The sequence below is a fragment of the Bombus vancouverensis genome, chromosome 3 (genome assembly GCF_051014615.1).
Source record: "Bombus vancouverensis nearcticus chromosome 3, iyBomVanc1_principal, whole genome shotgun sequence".
Lineage (NCBI taxonomy): Eukaryota > Metazoa > Arthropoda > Insecta > Hymenoptera > Apidae > Bombus > Bombus vancouverensis.
The window spans coordinates 19,383,785-19,397,885 of record NC_134913.1 but is presented as its reverse complement, the minus strand read 5'-3'; the positions used below and the strand labels follow the sequence as shown (position 1 = coordinate 19,397,885).

The window sequence follows — 14,101 nt, the reverse complement described above, 5'->3', positions numbered from 1 at the left end:
TGCGAGACCTTCAAATAGGTCAGCCTCTCCACTACGTCGAAAACCAGAGTACAATGTAAAATAAAATAGAACCCGTATCACTGAGTCCTGTACTTAATTTCTTCTTACGAAATCTCTCGTGCGTTACTATTTCCGTTGCGTTAACAATTCCTAGCGTTACCATTGTATTATATTCGTATATCTCGTAGTATATAAGATTTGTAATAGTTGTAGCAAGTTGTAGCAAATAGTTCTTACATTCTTCATTGCTGAATACAAGATTTTGAACAAAAGTTCTTAACACTCGATATTCCATATACTATCCCATTCGGTTTTTATTTTTATTTCTTTTTCGAGCAACTAGAAACAAGTGGAAATTATAGATTCGGTGCTGGCGAATGTGAATCACGAAGAGAGCCATCGCTCACAGCCCCTGAACGACGCAGCAGGGAGGACATATCTGCATGCCGTTGAAAGCCATTCGTTGGCCAGGATTCTGGACCTTCGTTAGCTGCCTTTTTCGCTAAGCTAATTTCGGCGACGGCTCAGTGGCGAAAACGCGTCGTACCGGTCGTAGAAATCAATTTAGAAACTTTTTCGCTGGCTGTACGAATCCACTGTCGCGGACATATCCTCTGCGCTGTCCTCCGAGAATCGTAGAGCCGGCCAGGATAATAGGGATTACTCGTATCGCCTGTCACAGAGAACGCGGAGACTCTCGAGTTGCACCAGAAAACCACGTCCGCTCCAATTCCGTGAAAACTACAGTCGAACGACGCACACTCGAGTTTGCCCGCCCTCCAGGATTTTTGCATAAACGATTCGGCACACGATATAAATCTTAAACGACGCTCAACCATGTTCCGCGCCTATTACCGGGCAACCACCCGTGCAGCCGTGCTGTATGATCGGCGTACAGGCGTCTTACCGCGTGTTCAACTAAACGTTTGACCATATCGCCTCGTGGTCAACGGATCGTAAACTCGTAACGTCCGTAAGGAAATCGCCGCGAGAAAATCGATTCTATGCTGATAAAAACCCGTGACACGGCGCTTTCTCATATTCTACGTTTTGGGGGTTTTCTGGCCGGCCTGACCCCTATACCATTTCCGTGCCGTATACGACGTCATCGATTCAATATACCAGTATCTTGTCGGTGTTATAAAGATCTATTTCTGTATAACCTTTTTTTTTTCAAATCCTCCATATGTACCTATATATATATATATATAGTTTTAAAACAGCTTGCAAATAGATTTACAAACATAATTTATAAGTATTAATTACAACAATACAGTAAAACTCGCAGTATGACGTATATAAGTTAAAAAGTATTGTATTTTTGCGTAGATTAATTATTTTTAAATAGTATTGTATAAATTGTTAATTTGTATGAATATTATAAAACCGGCGGCATTATATCGATTACGTTATATCGATATTAACGATGGAGTCGTGCGATTTGTATAATTTACGTGCTTCTACATTACTAAAACGTTTCAATAAACGTTTGGTCAAACTTAATCAACTGCTTGATCGTTTAATGGTCTCTCCGGCGATCCTAGAGTGACCAATCCAAATGCTTTAACGAGAAGCAGAGCGGTGGAACTTTGAAACAAAGTTCGGAAACTCGAACCTCGAAAAACAGCCCTGGTCAGGATTAGATTAGTTCGTGGAATTTGTTAAAGATTGAGAAAATTTTCAGAATTTCTGCCACATAACGTGGACATAACGCGATGTTTGAAGAATTTCTTTGAAATTTTTAGAAGTTGACATTTTTCGGCTTCTTTAAAAGTTCTAGACCAACAACGACGATTTCGTACCAGGAGAACACGATGGCATAGGAGGTGGCACAAATTCTTGGGAACGACTTGGATACTCCGAGTATCGCAAAAAATGCAAGGAACGACGTCGTATCGCTATACTCGCTAGAATTCTAAAAAATGACGTCAAATTCTCATAATTTTCGAACGTCTACAGACATTTATTTGGATTCGTTTATTTATATCCTCGATGAATATTCGCAAAGAAAATTCAAAGTTCTTCTGATTTTTTTACGTTTCACTTATTCTAACTTGCGAATGTAACAACTAAGAGGAGTGGAAGATGGACGGAATTAAGGATAAACGATAAGACACTCAGGACAAAACGATAAGGAATATTGGCTGGCACCGATAGACTTCAACTTGATTCAAATGTCTCGCATCTTGGTTTATCAAAAATGTTAAGGATCGCACGGTTGACGAAAATCTCGTTCGCTTATGTAAATCGTCGCAAAGCGATGTTCAATTTGGTCGAGCGGAAACGAGCGGAGACTCGCTAAGACATACGCAAATGGGAGGAATGAGAGCGGAAAGCGGACGAGTACTTGTCCGAATTACGTCTTACAGCGAGCTTCGATGTGACGTTAATTGGTAATAGGTTGTGTCGTAACACAGTCGGAGTCTACTCCAACATCGAGTACATCGCAGAAGCAGAGAATTCTACATTTCATGCGCGAAATGTCTTGTTCTATACCTTATTTAATTTCATAGGAGAATTTAGTTTCAATTCGAACCACTACTGTATCGAATCGATAATGTTGTACGCGATACGAATATGATATAGTGCGAGCCACAAAACGTGGGACACGGTAAAGAATCGAACGTCCGGTGTCACGTTCATTCTGTACCTCGTCGGTGATTAAAGTTCCGACTCGGTCGATAAAACGTTAATTTGCGTATCTGCGACGGGACAGTAACTCGATCGATAAAATAATCTGCAAACTCGGCTTCGCGCTATTTCCTTCCAACGATAATGCAGGTTACTGTTTCTCGCGCTTCGTTATCGACCTAATCTACGATTACGTATGCGTTCGATACGTGTTTGCCAGATGGCTGCATTTGAAAGAACTCTTAAAGGCGCGTATTATTTAAACCTTCTTTCGCGTTTCTCAGAGAAAGACTTCTCGAATGGTACGAAATAGAAAAATTCTTCTTCGAAATACGTACGCGATTATGCGCGTATACACGATAGCCTCTCGGATCCATTGCAAACGCGTTCATTGGAGTTACGATTTTGTTTTTCCCGATGCACACTGTCAAACGATCTCGGAAAACAAATGCAACGTTTCACTTGGTAACCAGGCCCATTAGTCGCAATTTGGACATGTCAGACGCCCAATGAAGGCGTTACAAAAATTTCCAGTAATACACCAACAGGAATAACAATGTTTTCCCGGGCCGCCAAGTCCATCGTGAAAACTATCGGTCAGCGAAAATATCATGCTGGTGAAGAGAACATCAAGGTATCTCGAATACTATAAAAAATAAATCTAATATACGACGCGTCCTCGGCTGAAAGACATCTCTCGATCAGACGTTTCGCAGTTAAAAAATGGAAAATATCTTCTCATACTCGTATCGTTTGTACAGTCGGCGGTTATTGGAGGCGCAGGGGAAGTAGGACGATCTCTCTCGCAAATGTTGAAACAAACCTCGAAGCTCGACGTACTCGCACTTTATGACGTGGCCGCGTTAAATAAACGATATTTAACACCGATGAAAATCAAGAACTTCAAGGACAGTAGCACCGCCGCAAATACCGCGGTAAGATTTTCATATTTCCTTTGTCGTCTTTCTCGTAGATCGCCTTCCTACCGAAATCTCTCGAATTGAAATTTCCAACAGAATTCGCGGATGCTGACGATGCTGGAGAAATCGAGATCGAATAAGAGCGGCGAACATCTGCAAACATCGTACTTCTCGAATCGTGTGTCAAATGCAAACCAGGTAATTCAACGTTTTCTGCTAATATATATACACAGAGATAAATAAAACAAATTAAACAAATAAAAGTATCGTACAAAGAATGCGACCGAAGAGCTCGTCAGAAGCCTGCGTCAGCTGCCTATCGCCGAGGAATGCGCTACGAATCAGTTTGCGAGACCAACGATGGAATCGCAGGTAAGAATCTTTGTTTAACGTCCTTATTTCACCTAAGGATTGACGAAATTTCGATCGAACACGTTTGCATCGTAAATCGGTACTTGAATCGAAGTCGAGTTTCGCGCGTATTAATACGATTTAAACGCGATCGCGCGTCTCGTCCACTTGTAATCGCGTCGATGGCGACCATTTGGATGAGGAGGAGGATAGGGATGAGAAGCTGACGAGGCGGCGCTAAAATATTCCACCGGTTGACAGAGTTTCGTGTGATTTTTTATACTTCGAAAGACGGTCGAAAAGAGCAAAGACAAGTTCGTGCGTTTATATTCTCGCGGTGCAACTCGACGACCACAGAGGATCCGAAAGTTTGAAATACAAGCAACGTCGCGGAGGCTCGAGTCGACACGACAAGTTAATTTTCCAAAGATCAAAGAAGAACGTCGATTAGAGTTCTGTTACGAAACAGAAGGCGGTAGGAGCAGATGTAACTGGTGAAAAAGAAAAAGAAGGGAAAACATCGAGGGATTGCTTTTGCCTCGAATCGTTGCTCGGCTAACGGCATGCGGATCACGTTCGTGCGTCGCGCGCCTCTTTTTGCCATATCCCTGTCCCCTAGAAAATGCATCATGACGAGAGACGATGGACGGGGCTTTGAACACGTTAAATCCGCCAAATAAACGTCCAAGTATTTGCGATGTTACTTAACCCTTTCGCTGTTAAAATTCCTAAAATTCCTTACGATCGACTATCGCGTTACGCTTCTTTGTTGTACGAAGTTTGCCTTGGAGAAAGTGTTAATCCTTCAACAGTGTAGTCGGAGGAAATATAGCCAAAGCTTTAATTTGCTCGATTTATTCCATTCTAACGCTCGTTGCTTATTAGAAAAATGTAGTTTTGCGTGCGCGACATAAAAAATGTGGGTAATCTTGACGAAAATTGTTTGTTCGAAATTTGTTGTTACGAAATTTGTTCGAAAATTGGAAAAAGTTAATCTTTGCGCGGCAAAGAAAAATATTGGAATTCTGTTAACACTCTGACTGCCACGTTGGTCATACTACATGACCGGTCACGGTTTCTCCCGTAACGCCACGGTAGTCATCGGTGACCGGACGGCTTCAACTTCTTACAATTGTAAAAATTGTATGAAAATTGACAGTTAGGGCATTTCGAATATAACCGATAAATAGAAGATACTTTGAAATAAAAAGTGCCCGTTTAACGATTAAACGTTTTTATTAGAACATCGATAAAAGAAAATGAGAAGGGTAATTTACTTTGAGGGGTAATCTACGAATATTATTACAAACACAGCTTAGAAAATAATCGTAAATGCCGCTTTATGATCGTACAATTGAAGTTACGAGTGTGAACATACCTTGTTATTATACATAGAACGAGCAAATACCGTTTACCGATATCTTCTACACATTTCAACGAAACATTCCGCACGTTTTGCTTGCGACGAAATAACAAACGCGAATGTTTTGCTGAAATAAACGAAGCCTTGTTACAATATGTCGCTATCGACTGTTACCAAGGCGCCACGACGGTCATCCGTGATCGCCATCAATAAGATAAACGGTCCATTGGAGAAGAACGTTGTCCGACATCGTCGATTTATCGTTATTCTGCCATTATATGCTTTGAACAATAAAAATACTCGCGTGGCGTCCTGAGCGAAACGCGTGATTTCGGCGTGGCAGTCAAAGTGTTTAAACGTAAAGAGTGGCCTAACGCTTTTCGTTTATTCTGAATTCTTGATTATTACACGACACTGTTAAAGGGTTAATTACCATCCTCTATCCCCTCCTTTACCTCGAGGAATTATCCAAAGAGAAAAGTATAGAAAAGAGACGTAAAACGTTCGATGCAAAAGAACCAACGACCTTGAAATCGTCTCTCCGTCTGTTCTCAGGGGAACCACGCGTGCGCTAACGATCTGCGAGGTCCTAGAGTTCTCGGTGAAATGGGGCCCGCTACGTTCCAGCACAGTGGCCGCATCGTTTCCGAGATCTGTAGACAGTTTCCCGATTTCGTGAACTACTTCGTCAAGACTCGTTCTAATAACGACGACGTCGCTTCCACGCGACGATGGTACTCGAACATCGCGCTATCTTGCAACGTTAAAAGCGAACTAGACTCGAGAAGTCCGATCGCCGAGTTTGCCGTACATTTCGAGAAAGCTTGTACACGGAGAAACGCGGAGAAAATTTCTGCGACGACGAAGAACAGCCACGCGCTAGAGAGAATGGATAACAAGAATCGTTCGACGAAGAAGGATGGCAAACAATTGAACGCGACGTCGTCGGAGCAAACCATGAAGAAGAAATTGTTCAAAGACAACGAGAATCGAGCGGCGTCGCAAAGGTGCGATCGGAAGAGAAACGAAGCGAGAAAGTGTAACGAGTCGAAGATCGTAGAGAAAACGACGACTAAAGTGGAAAAGCGATCGAGAAACGTAGAGAAGTCGAAAAACTGGACGATTCCAGCTGCTTTGTCGGACAAGAAGCCTAAGATGTTGTACGGTTTGGTTCGACAGAGACGCAAACCCCTTACGAATTTCTTCTCGAGATTCTTCGAGGTTCGGAACAACGACCTCGCGGACGATTATTACGGCAAGTTGGGCGGTTGGAGAATCGACAGGATCGATTGTGCGGCGAATCAAAAGATACTCGGGGAATCGAGTCGGGATAAATCTCGTAGAAGGAGGAGTTATCGAGAGAATAGATCGAACGTTTCGACTTCCGTAAGCGATTTAGCCGCTGGTTCGTTAGAGGGAACGGAGAGCTCGATGATCGTGGAGAACTCGAGATCTCTCGAGCAATTGGAGAATCGAACGATAGTGCAACAGTCGACAGAGAGTTCTAGTTGCGACATAATCGAGGGAAGAGCAACGACAACGAGCAACAGCGAGTCGGAAATCGATACGAGCGAAAATGAATCGACGCAAAAGATATCGTCCAAGATCGCCTTATTCCTGGAGAATTTGAAGATCAACGGACAAAGATCGCATTCGCTATCGAGTCTAGTTTCCTACAATCTCGAGTCTCTGTTCACCGACGTGGAAGTGGCACCGATTTTGAAGCACCCTACCCCAACGTCTATTTCATTCTCGTCCAGCGACAGCGACTGCAAGTTGTCGATGAAAGATAAACTGAAGAAAATCTGCGGCAAGAAGAAGTCGAAGAAGGAAGATGAAACATGTAAAAGGAAAAAATGCAAAGGGGTGGATGCGGCTAAGAGTTGCGGTAAGAAGAACGAACCGCCAACGTGCAAGAAACGAGACGAGTGTAAGAAACGAGACGAGTGCAAGAAGCAGCCAACCTGTGACGAAGATGCGGAGGATCCCTGTAAACCTTGCAGATCGGAGGAACACCACGGGCCAACGTGCAAAAAGTACAAGGAAGAAGCGAAATACGATCCTTGTGACAAACTTTGGAACGACGAAACTCACGGCCAACGGTGCAAGAAGCAACAGAAGAAGAAGAAGACGACGGCTGATACGTGTTGCCAGAAGAAGGAGGAGAGTTACGATACGAAGAAAAAAGAGAAACCAAAGAAAAGCGAGAAAGCCAAGTGTCCACCGGTAATTCGGGCACCAGGATGTCCTCAGGACGACGATAAATCGGGTGGAACCGGACGTGGATCTTTTCGAAGATACTCTACCTTCGACTCGAAAATTAACGCGAATAATGATTCCGATTACAAGGATATTTGTAAGACGGACGAGTCGAACGACGTTTCCATCAATTCGCAGCGTAGTCGGCAAGAAAAGACGAGGAAAGTTGGTCTTCTCGACTCGAATGCCTTTGACGTTTCGTGTCCTTATCGTAACGAGAACTTCCGAAATTATTGAACGTCGGTTATCTAACCGCGAGTTATCTCGCGTATATTTGTCCCGATATCTTGGAATATTCGAACGAAAATTATATGTAGCGTGCGTGAAAGTTGTAACGTGAATAAACGTATTTTCCGAAAGTCACGTATATAGCTCGATTCCATTTTATCGACACGCGTTTCTTTCGTACACCGATTGTTTAAAGAAGGTACAAAAAATCCATCTGTGTGCTTTGATTTTAATTCCAGCCGCAGGTTACGCCAGACACCCTGGCCAGACACCATCGGAACGGTAACGCTGTCCAAGTAAGTTTCAAAAAAAAAACAAAACAAAGTATCTTTGTTCAATACATTACAGTTTATCATCTCTCGAATCGGTCGCGAGCACTCGATAACGATGATCGAGCAGCGCGTGAAACCGTGACTCGTCGCTATGGCTCCACCTCCCTTCTGCCTCTTCCTCATTTCCAAATTTAATCGTGAAAATTGAAAAAAAAAAAAAAGAAAATAAATCAATCGAAATGTCGGATCATCCTCTCTCCCCGCAGAGGGCGAGCATCGGTTCGCTCGGAATCAAGGGATCGAGCGCGCGAGCCTCGGACCGAAGAAACAGGGGCCCTTTGTCAATGACCTCTAACTCGATCTTCAACCACGTCACGAAGAACCAAATCCTCGACGGTCTCGCCAGTTCCTATCGAGACATGGTACTCTTGGAACAGGACAGAATCAGCAACGACGACTACTTCCCCCAAGGCGAGGAATACGAGGACGAGATTGGTTTAGACTATGGCCAACTGCAGAAAGAGTTCCCCAATAAACGCGTTTCCAGAGACGAAGACATGGACTTGCGTCCACGGAGTCGTTCGTACGATGGCACGTCGTTTAAGGATCTTTTCGAGTCGTTGTCGTCGAAGAACGACGCGTCGAATCCCCTTAGTTTAAGCGTTTAAATGGCAACCATTTGAAATTCATCGAAGATACGAGACGTTTGTTGCCTATGCGTTTACCATCGTTCGTCTAATACTACTATAGAAGATCGTCGATAAGATATCGTTTCGCGGCGGATTTCGCCTTGCGATCGTGATAGCCATCTCCTTCGAATACCATCATCCTTTACTTTCCATTCGTAACACACGTTCGATTCGGTCGTGGGCGAAGGAGGGAGGTGGGCCAGAGGCAAGGCGTTTGCAACGAGCGATCGGAGGAGAAACGAGAGACCTAAGCAAAACGCGATATGATGTATCCAGGGTGTAGGGAGAAAGAGGCGGCAGCTACGATTGGGCGAGCCGGACTGCGGCGAGGATCCGCCGGATTGGCCGAAAAAGAGCCCTTGCCATCCGCCAAAGGGCCCCTGTAAGCCCATGGGTCCACCGGGCTATCCCGCGAAACCGAAGCCGGAAAAGAAGCCGTTTTGCGTTAAGTGTCCAGCGAAGAAACCGTGCAAAACGAAAAAATGTTAGGCGTTGGGCGTCACGCGCACCGAGAGACAGAGGGTACGTGGAGATAGCGGCGGACTAAACGATCCTCTATCGATCAAAATCTCTGTTGTCTGCGTCGTAGGCCAAATACGATTTAAACGCACCGTTGCTGAGGCCTCTTCTCAAGCTTTCCACCGCGATGCTTGGTAACTTCCGAACCAGAAGTCGATACTCTTTGGGATCGTACGTTCTTAATGGGCGCAGTTGGGCGTCGTCGAAAATACCTAACGCGAGCCTGGCGTTCGCGAGGAACTTTACCGCTACACCCGCCCTATCGAAGGATAGCGAGAAGATCGTGCGTTTATCGAAAGGATTGACGAGACGCTTGTGGCAAGAGCAAGCGAGATTCTTTCGAAACGATTGCATCCTGATGGGCAAAGCGCACGGCAAAAGGCCACCTCGTCCTCCCTCCAAACTCTCTTCCAAGTCAGTTCCCGATTGTAGCAAAGGCCAGAGTTCACGGAGAAGGTCTTGCAGACAATCGTACCAACGACAGAAGCCGTGTATCCCACAGGATAAATGCGTGCCACCCGCTCCACCGTGCTCTCGTCCACGTCCGAAGAACCCCAAGTGTCCCCAGCCTGAAACACCTTGCCCACCCCCTTGTCCCATGCCCTGTGAAAAACCCGCGGAGGAGAAGCATCTGCCGCCGAAGATATGCTATCGAAAGTGTCCTCTGCCTCCGAGACCACCCAAGCCTCCCAAGTGTCCCAGGTGTCCAGCTCCATTGCCGCCTCCACCGCCACCCAAGGTACCTCGACCGCCCAAATGTCCGCCACCCTGTCCGCCACCTCCCGCACCACCGCCACCCAGGTGTCCAAAAGTGCCAAAGTGTCCCGAATGTCCACCGCAAAGAGAGTGTCCGCCGCCACCGCCTTGCGAACCTTGCCCTTGTCCGCCGCCATGTCCTCCAGCCTACTGTCCACCTCCACCACCGTGTCCACCTTGTCCACCACCCATTCCGTGTCCCAGACCACTTCCTTGCCCACCTCCCCCTCCACCCAGAATCTGTCCACCTTGTCCACCGTGCGCGGAGTGTCCCAAACCTCCACCCTGTCCACCTCCGCCGCCGTGCAGTCCTTGCCCCTGTCCTAAACCGCCACCGCCTTGCCCATGCCCGAAACCCTGTCCACCTTGCCAACAAGTAGCCAAACCGCGAGTCTCCTGCCCCAAGGACGTCCCGTCTTGTCCCAAAAATAGCGGGAAAAATCCGCGAAAGAGGAACCGAAATAAGCCGAGGAAGAGGGGGATGTCTACTTATCACGCAGTATCCAGGTTCGCGCCTCTGAGCATCGATTACAGAAGATTCCACGTCGACTCGACGTTACTCGGTTCGTCCGACGAGTCTAGAAAATCCACAGCGAAACCACCCAGTTGCAAGGATTTGGAAGACATTTGCGAAGACAAGAGACGCAGCTGCGTGAAGCCTTGCGAGAAGAAGCCCGAGAAGAAGAAGAAGAAGAAGGACGTGTGTGCCGGCAGAAAGCCGGTAAAATTGCGGGAGAAGAAGAAGGAGAAACAGGACGAGTGTGACGACAGGTGCCTACCAAAGGGAAAGTGCGAGGTGCCTGAAATTGCTAAACCGCCGAAAATGGAATACGGGCCGACTACTTGTCCAGCCCCGAAGTTTGTCTCGCCTAAACCCTGTCCGGAAATTCCCGAGGCGAAGTACGAAGTAGAATCGTGCGTGGAAGTTCGAACGTCCGGTAAAGCGAAAAAAGAAATCTGCGTCCCGCCGCCTCTTCCCGAACCACCGACGGACCCGGTGATTCTTTGCCCTTGTCCACCTCCACCGAAAATGCACCCTGGACCTTGTCCTTGTTACGACTTAAAAGCGGTTAAACCGTCCAAGCCGACGCTGCCACCGTGTCCGCACAAGGAGAAATACGTTTGTTGCAAAGATCCGTTTTATTGTCCACCGGAGAAATTGGAGTGCAAGAGGCGCAGGCCTTGCGATCCCAAGAAAATGAAGAAGAGGAAGGAGAGGAGGGACAAATAGCGCAGGTAAGAGGCTTTCTATAGCGTGGCGCTTCTGTCTGCCAAGTTTCAAAATATCTGGTCTAACTATCCTACGTGGTAAAATTGTCCATCTTCGAACCGTTGTAGCTTTCTGAAAAATAATCATAGAACAATCGTTAGGCGACTGTGTTTCGAAGCGAATGCTCAGATTATTATTTAGGAAGCTATAAGCGGTCGAGAGACAGGCGATATTTTATTTTACTGCCCCGCGTGTAATACTCTTTTGATATTTAAACTTCTAGAGAAAGCGAATATCCGGACAATCGGCGAAAATGGAGAAGCCGGAAGAGGATCGCAGTTTCTCACGGGGTCTATCTGACGTTGATTTCCCGGATCGATGTTCGTCAACGATATTTTCAGTCGCTTCGTTCGTTGGCTCTCGCTTCGAGGATCGATCTGGCGCCGATCGAAATTGTCCTTCACCTATTTGGCCTGCCTGTGACCGCTCGAAAGATCCGAGGAACGAGACGCAGAGGGCGAACGAGCAGACTTGTTCGTGTGTGTTCTTTGTCGCGTGCCTGACGTCGCGTTTTCGTCTTAAATTCATTCGTTGCGCCGTCGAGTCTCGTCACGTACAGCCCCGACAATCGTGAGGAAGGTGAAAAGCCGTCGTACAACGTGGCAGACGTCTCGAAAATTTTTCGTCCGTTCGTAACCTCGCTGGAGGGTCGAGCTTCGTAACTCTAACCTCGGCTGGAACGACGAATCAGCCTCGTCGGCCACGCGACACTCGATGCACATTCGATTATTTTTTCTAAGAGAAGTCCAAGTCTAAATTTGGATAGGCCTCGTGGCCGAGAACTGTCGATTCTTTGTAGAGAAGATAAAAGGACGCGAGGATGATAGTCGCGTGAACTAGGCTCGGGAAAACGCAGCAACAAAAATAATCCGTGTAGTACTCGTCCCTGTAACTTGATCCAAATGCCACGTATCTCAATCGCAAGGCGAACGTTCCGCCAACGAAACGGAGAAAATTGTCGAATAAATCCAATAGCGAGAAGAGATTCTTTTTATTTCAATTAACCATCCATACTTTATCCATTGGACGGATGAATCTTTAATTCTTTTGTTGAAACGCAACTTAGAAACGATCATCGCAGTTACAGATTCTTCCAGAGTTTCTACGAAAATGCTACTTCTAGTTACTAATTTATCCTTAGCAGATATTTAGGATCGATAACGTATGCGTCAAGAGCGGTGAAAATGTTAACCAGCTTCATTCGCGTCGATACAACGTTAGTTCCTAAGCAACCTTGTACCAACAAGAAGATTGGACAGATTTTTCGCCAGATAACCGGCGAAGGTTGGAGAATCGAATTCGAGATCGGGAATGGTCGCGTCGATGTCCTTTCTGCGACGCGCGCGATCCGGAAACGATAAATTCCTCGGTCGATTCAACGAATTTGCGAGTGTCCGATCGCGTGGGCTCGTCTGAGCAATAGAGCACGCGGAAGGAGAAATTGCCATCAAAAGCGGTTCGTTACAATAATATCGACATTTATATACGAGTTGGCTCCAGTCAGAGGAAACGAAAGTGGGGAGGGGGATAGAAAGCAGGATGGAGAAGGAGGGAAGACACACCGGGGTTCTTATCATTTTATTATTGGGGTGAGCAGCCCTTCGTTCCAAGAACGACGCTTTACTTTTACCTTCCATTGTCTGTCCCCTCTCGTAAAGGCTTAAGGGCCGTTTCCAAACGCTCGGTTCGATTATCATCCGTGGATTCTCTTTCTCGTTCGTTCCAGACGCTTCGTTCGCTACTTTCCTTCTCTTTCTTCCATTCTTTCCAGAGACTCTCGAATTTATTCGTACGTAAAACATATTCGATAATCGTTCGACGAATCGAAGCTCCCTTTGAAACTGTAACCTGACCGTTCGATAAATCTGTTTGATACAATCCGAGTCTCGTAAAAATGATTACCGTATAAACAACGTTAAAAGAGGATCACAGTGTTTGACAGAGGGCTGTTTGAAATTTCTCCCAGCGGATCCCTTCGATCGGTCGCGATCTCTGAAGCGGGGGACGCTTTTGCCCGAGTCTGTACCGCGGCAAATATCGCGAGTATTATCACGGACGTTCACCGTGATTGGTCGGATTCGAGGGTGTCCTCTCTTTTTCCTCCCTTTCGTTCGACCAATAAGTGACGTTTCCATTGGAGAAAGGGCCCGAAGGAAGGGAGCGCGACAGAGAACGAGAACGGGGGATTGAAGCGTAGCTGAAGGAGACGATGAAAGAGGAGGAGGTGGTGGAGGCGGCGGAGAAGGCAGCAGAGGGTGTTTGGGGTCGGGGGTGGTCGCGAGGGTGGAAGCTGCGAGAGGGCAGAAAACTCCCCGCGTGGAAGAGAGTCGAACAGGTCGAGGCTGCGGATGGAAACGAGCGGGATGGATAAACTTCGAAGCGAAGCGAAGCGACTGTCCCCGAGGCTGATGCATAATTCAGGAATCGTCACCGGCGAGGATATTGCCAATTTGGCGTCGATGAAAATACGATCGGATTTGTCGGCTACCCCAGAATGGCTCGTCCGACGTACATCCAGTGAATTTAACACCTTCGCCCAACGTGCCGCCAGCGTACCGTGCGAAATTGCATCGGAGCCAATCGCCGGATCGCTCTAATATCCTCCTTGCTTTCACGCCGTTCTCCCCGGTTAATGGCTTCCCGTAGGGGCGCTTATCTAAACCCCGACGTTGTCCGCTCTTCTTCCAGATCGAGATTCGGCACCCGTGCGCCTCCAAATTTCCCGAGGATCCATGAGAATTTGCAAACTAATCTTCACACGGATGGAAACGAACTGTACGCTTTAGAGCGTTGTAAGGCTCCTTGTACACGAGGGACACACAGTTCCTTTGTTATTTTATTTA

At 46.5% G+C, this 14,101-nt stretch overlaps 2 protein-coding genes across 2 annotated transcripts; both read left to right on the top strand.

Annotated features, from left to right (window-relative positions):
* The first annotated feature begins 3,132 nt into the window (after window positions 1-3,132).
* Window positions 3,133-8,692, top strand: LOC117154244 (uncharacterized). The gene is made up of 6 exons (XM_076617027.1): window positions 3,133-3,265; window positions 3,393-3,566; window positions 3,648-3,749; window positions 3,828-3,923; window positions 7,992-8,048; window positions 8,405-8,692. Exons 1-6 carry the CDS (start codon window positions 3,188-3,190, stop codon window positions 8,690-8,692), a joined length of 795 nt encoding a protein of 264 aa, XP_076473142.1. The 5' UTR covers window positions 3,133-3,187.
* On the top strand, window positions 8,292-12,227 carry LOC143302435 (uncharacterized). The gene is made up of 2 exons (XM_076617104.1): window positions 8,292-11,224; window positions 11,482-12,227. Exon 1 carries the CDS (start codon window positions 9,360-9,362, stop codon window positions 11,217-11,219), a length of 1,860 nt encoding a protein of 619 aa, XP_076473219.1. The 5' UTR covers window positions 8,292-9,359; the 3' UTR covers window positions 11,220-11,224; window positions 11,482-12,227.
* The last annotated feature ends 1,874 nt before the right edge of the window (window positions 12,228-14,101 follow it).

Bases quoted from the DNA above. Each gene is read 5' to 3' on its own strand.
- LOC117154244 (XM_076617027.1), top strand. From the start codon at position 3,188: ATGTTTTCCCGGGCCGCCAAGTCCATCGTGAAAACTATCGGTCAGCGA. The intron at 3,266-3,392 runs GTATCTCGAATA...TCGTTTGTACAG, and splicing joins CTGGTGAAGAGAACATCAAG to TCGGCGGTTATTGGAGGCGC. The intron at 3,750-3,827 runs GTAATTCAACGT...TATCGTACAAAG, and splicing joins GTGTGTCAAATGCAAACCAG to AATGCGACCGAAGAGCTCGT.
- LOC143302435 (XM_076617104.1), top strand. From the start codon at position 9,360: ATGCTTGGTAACTTCCGAACCAGAAGTCGATACTCTTTGGGATCGTAC.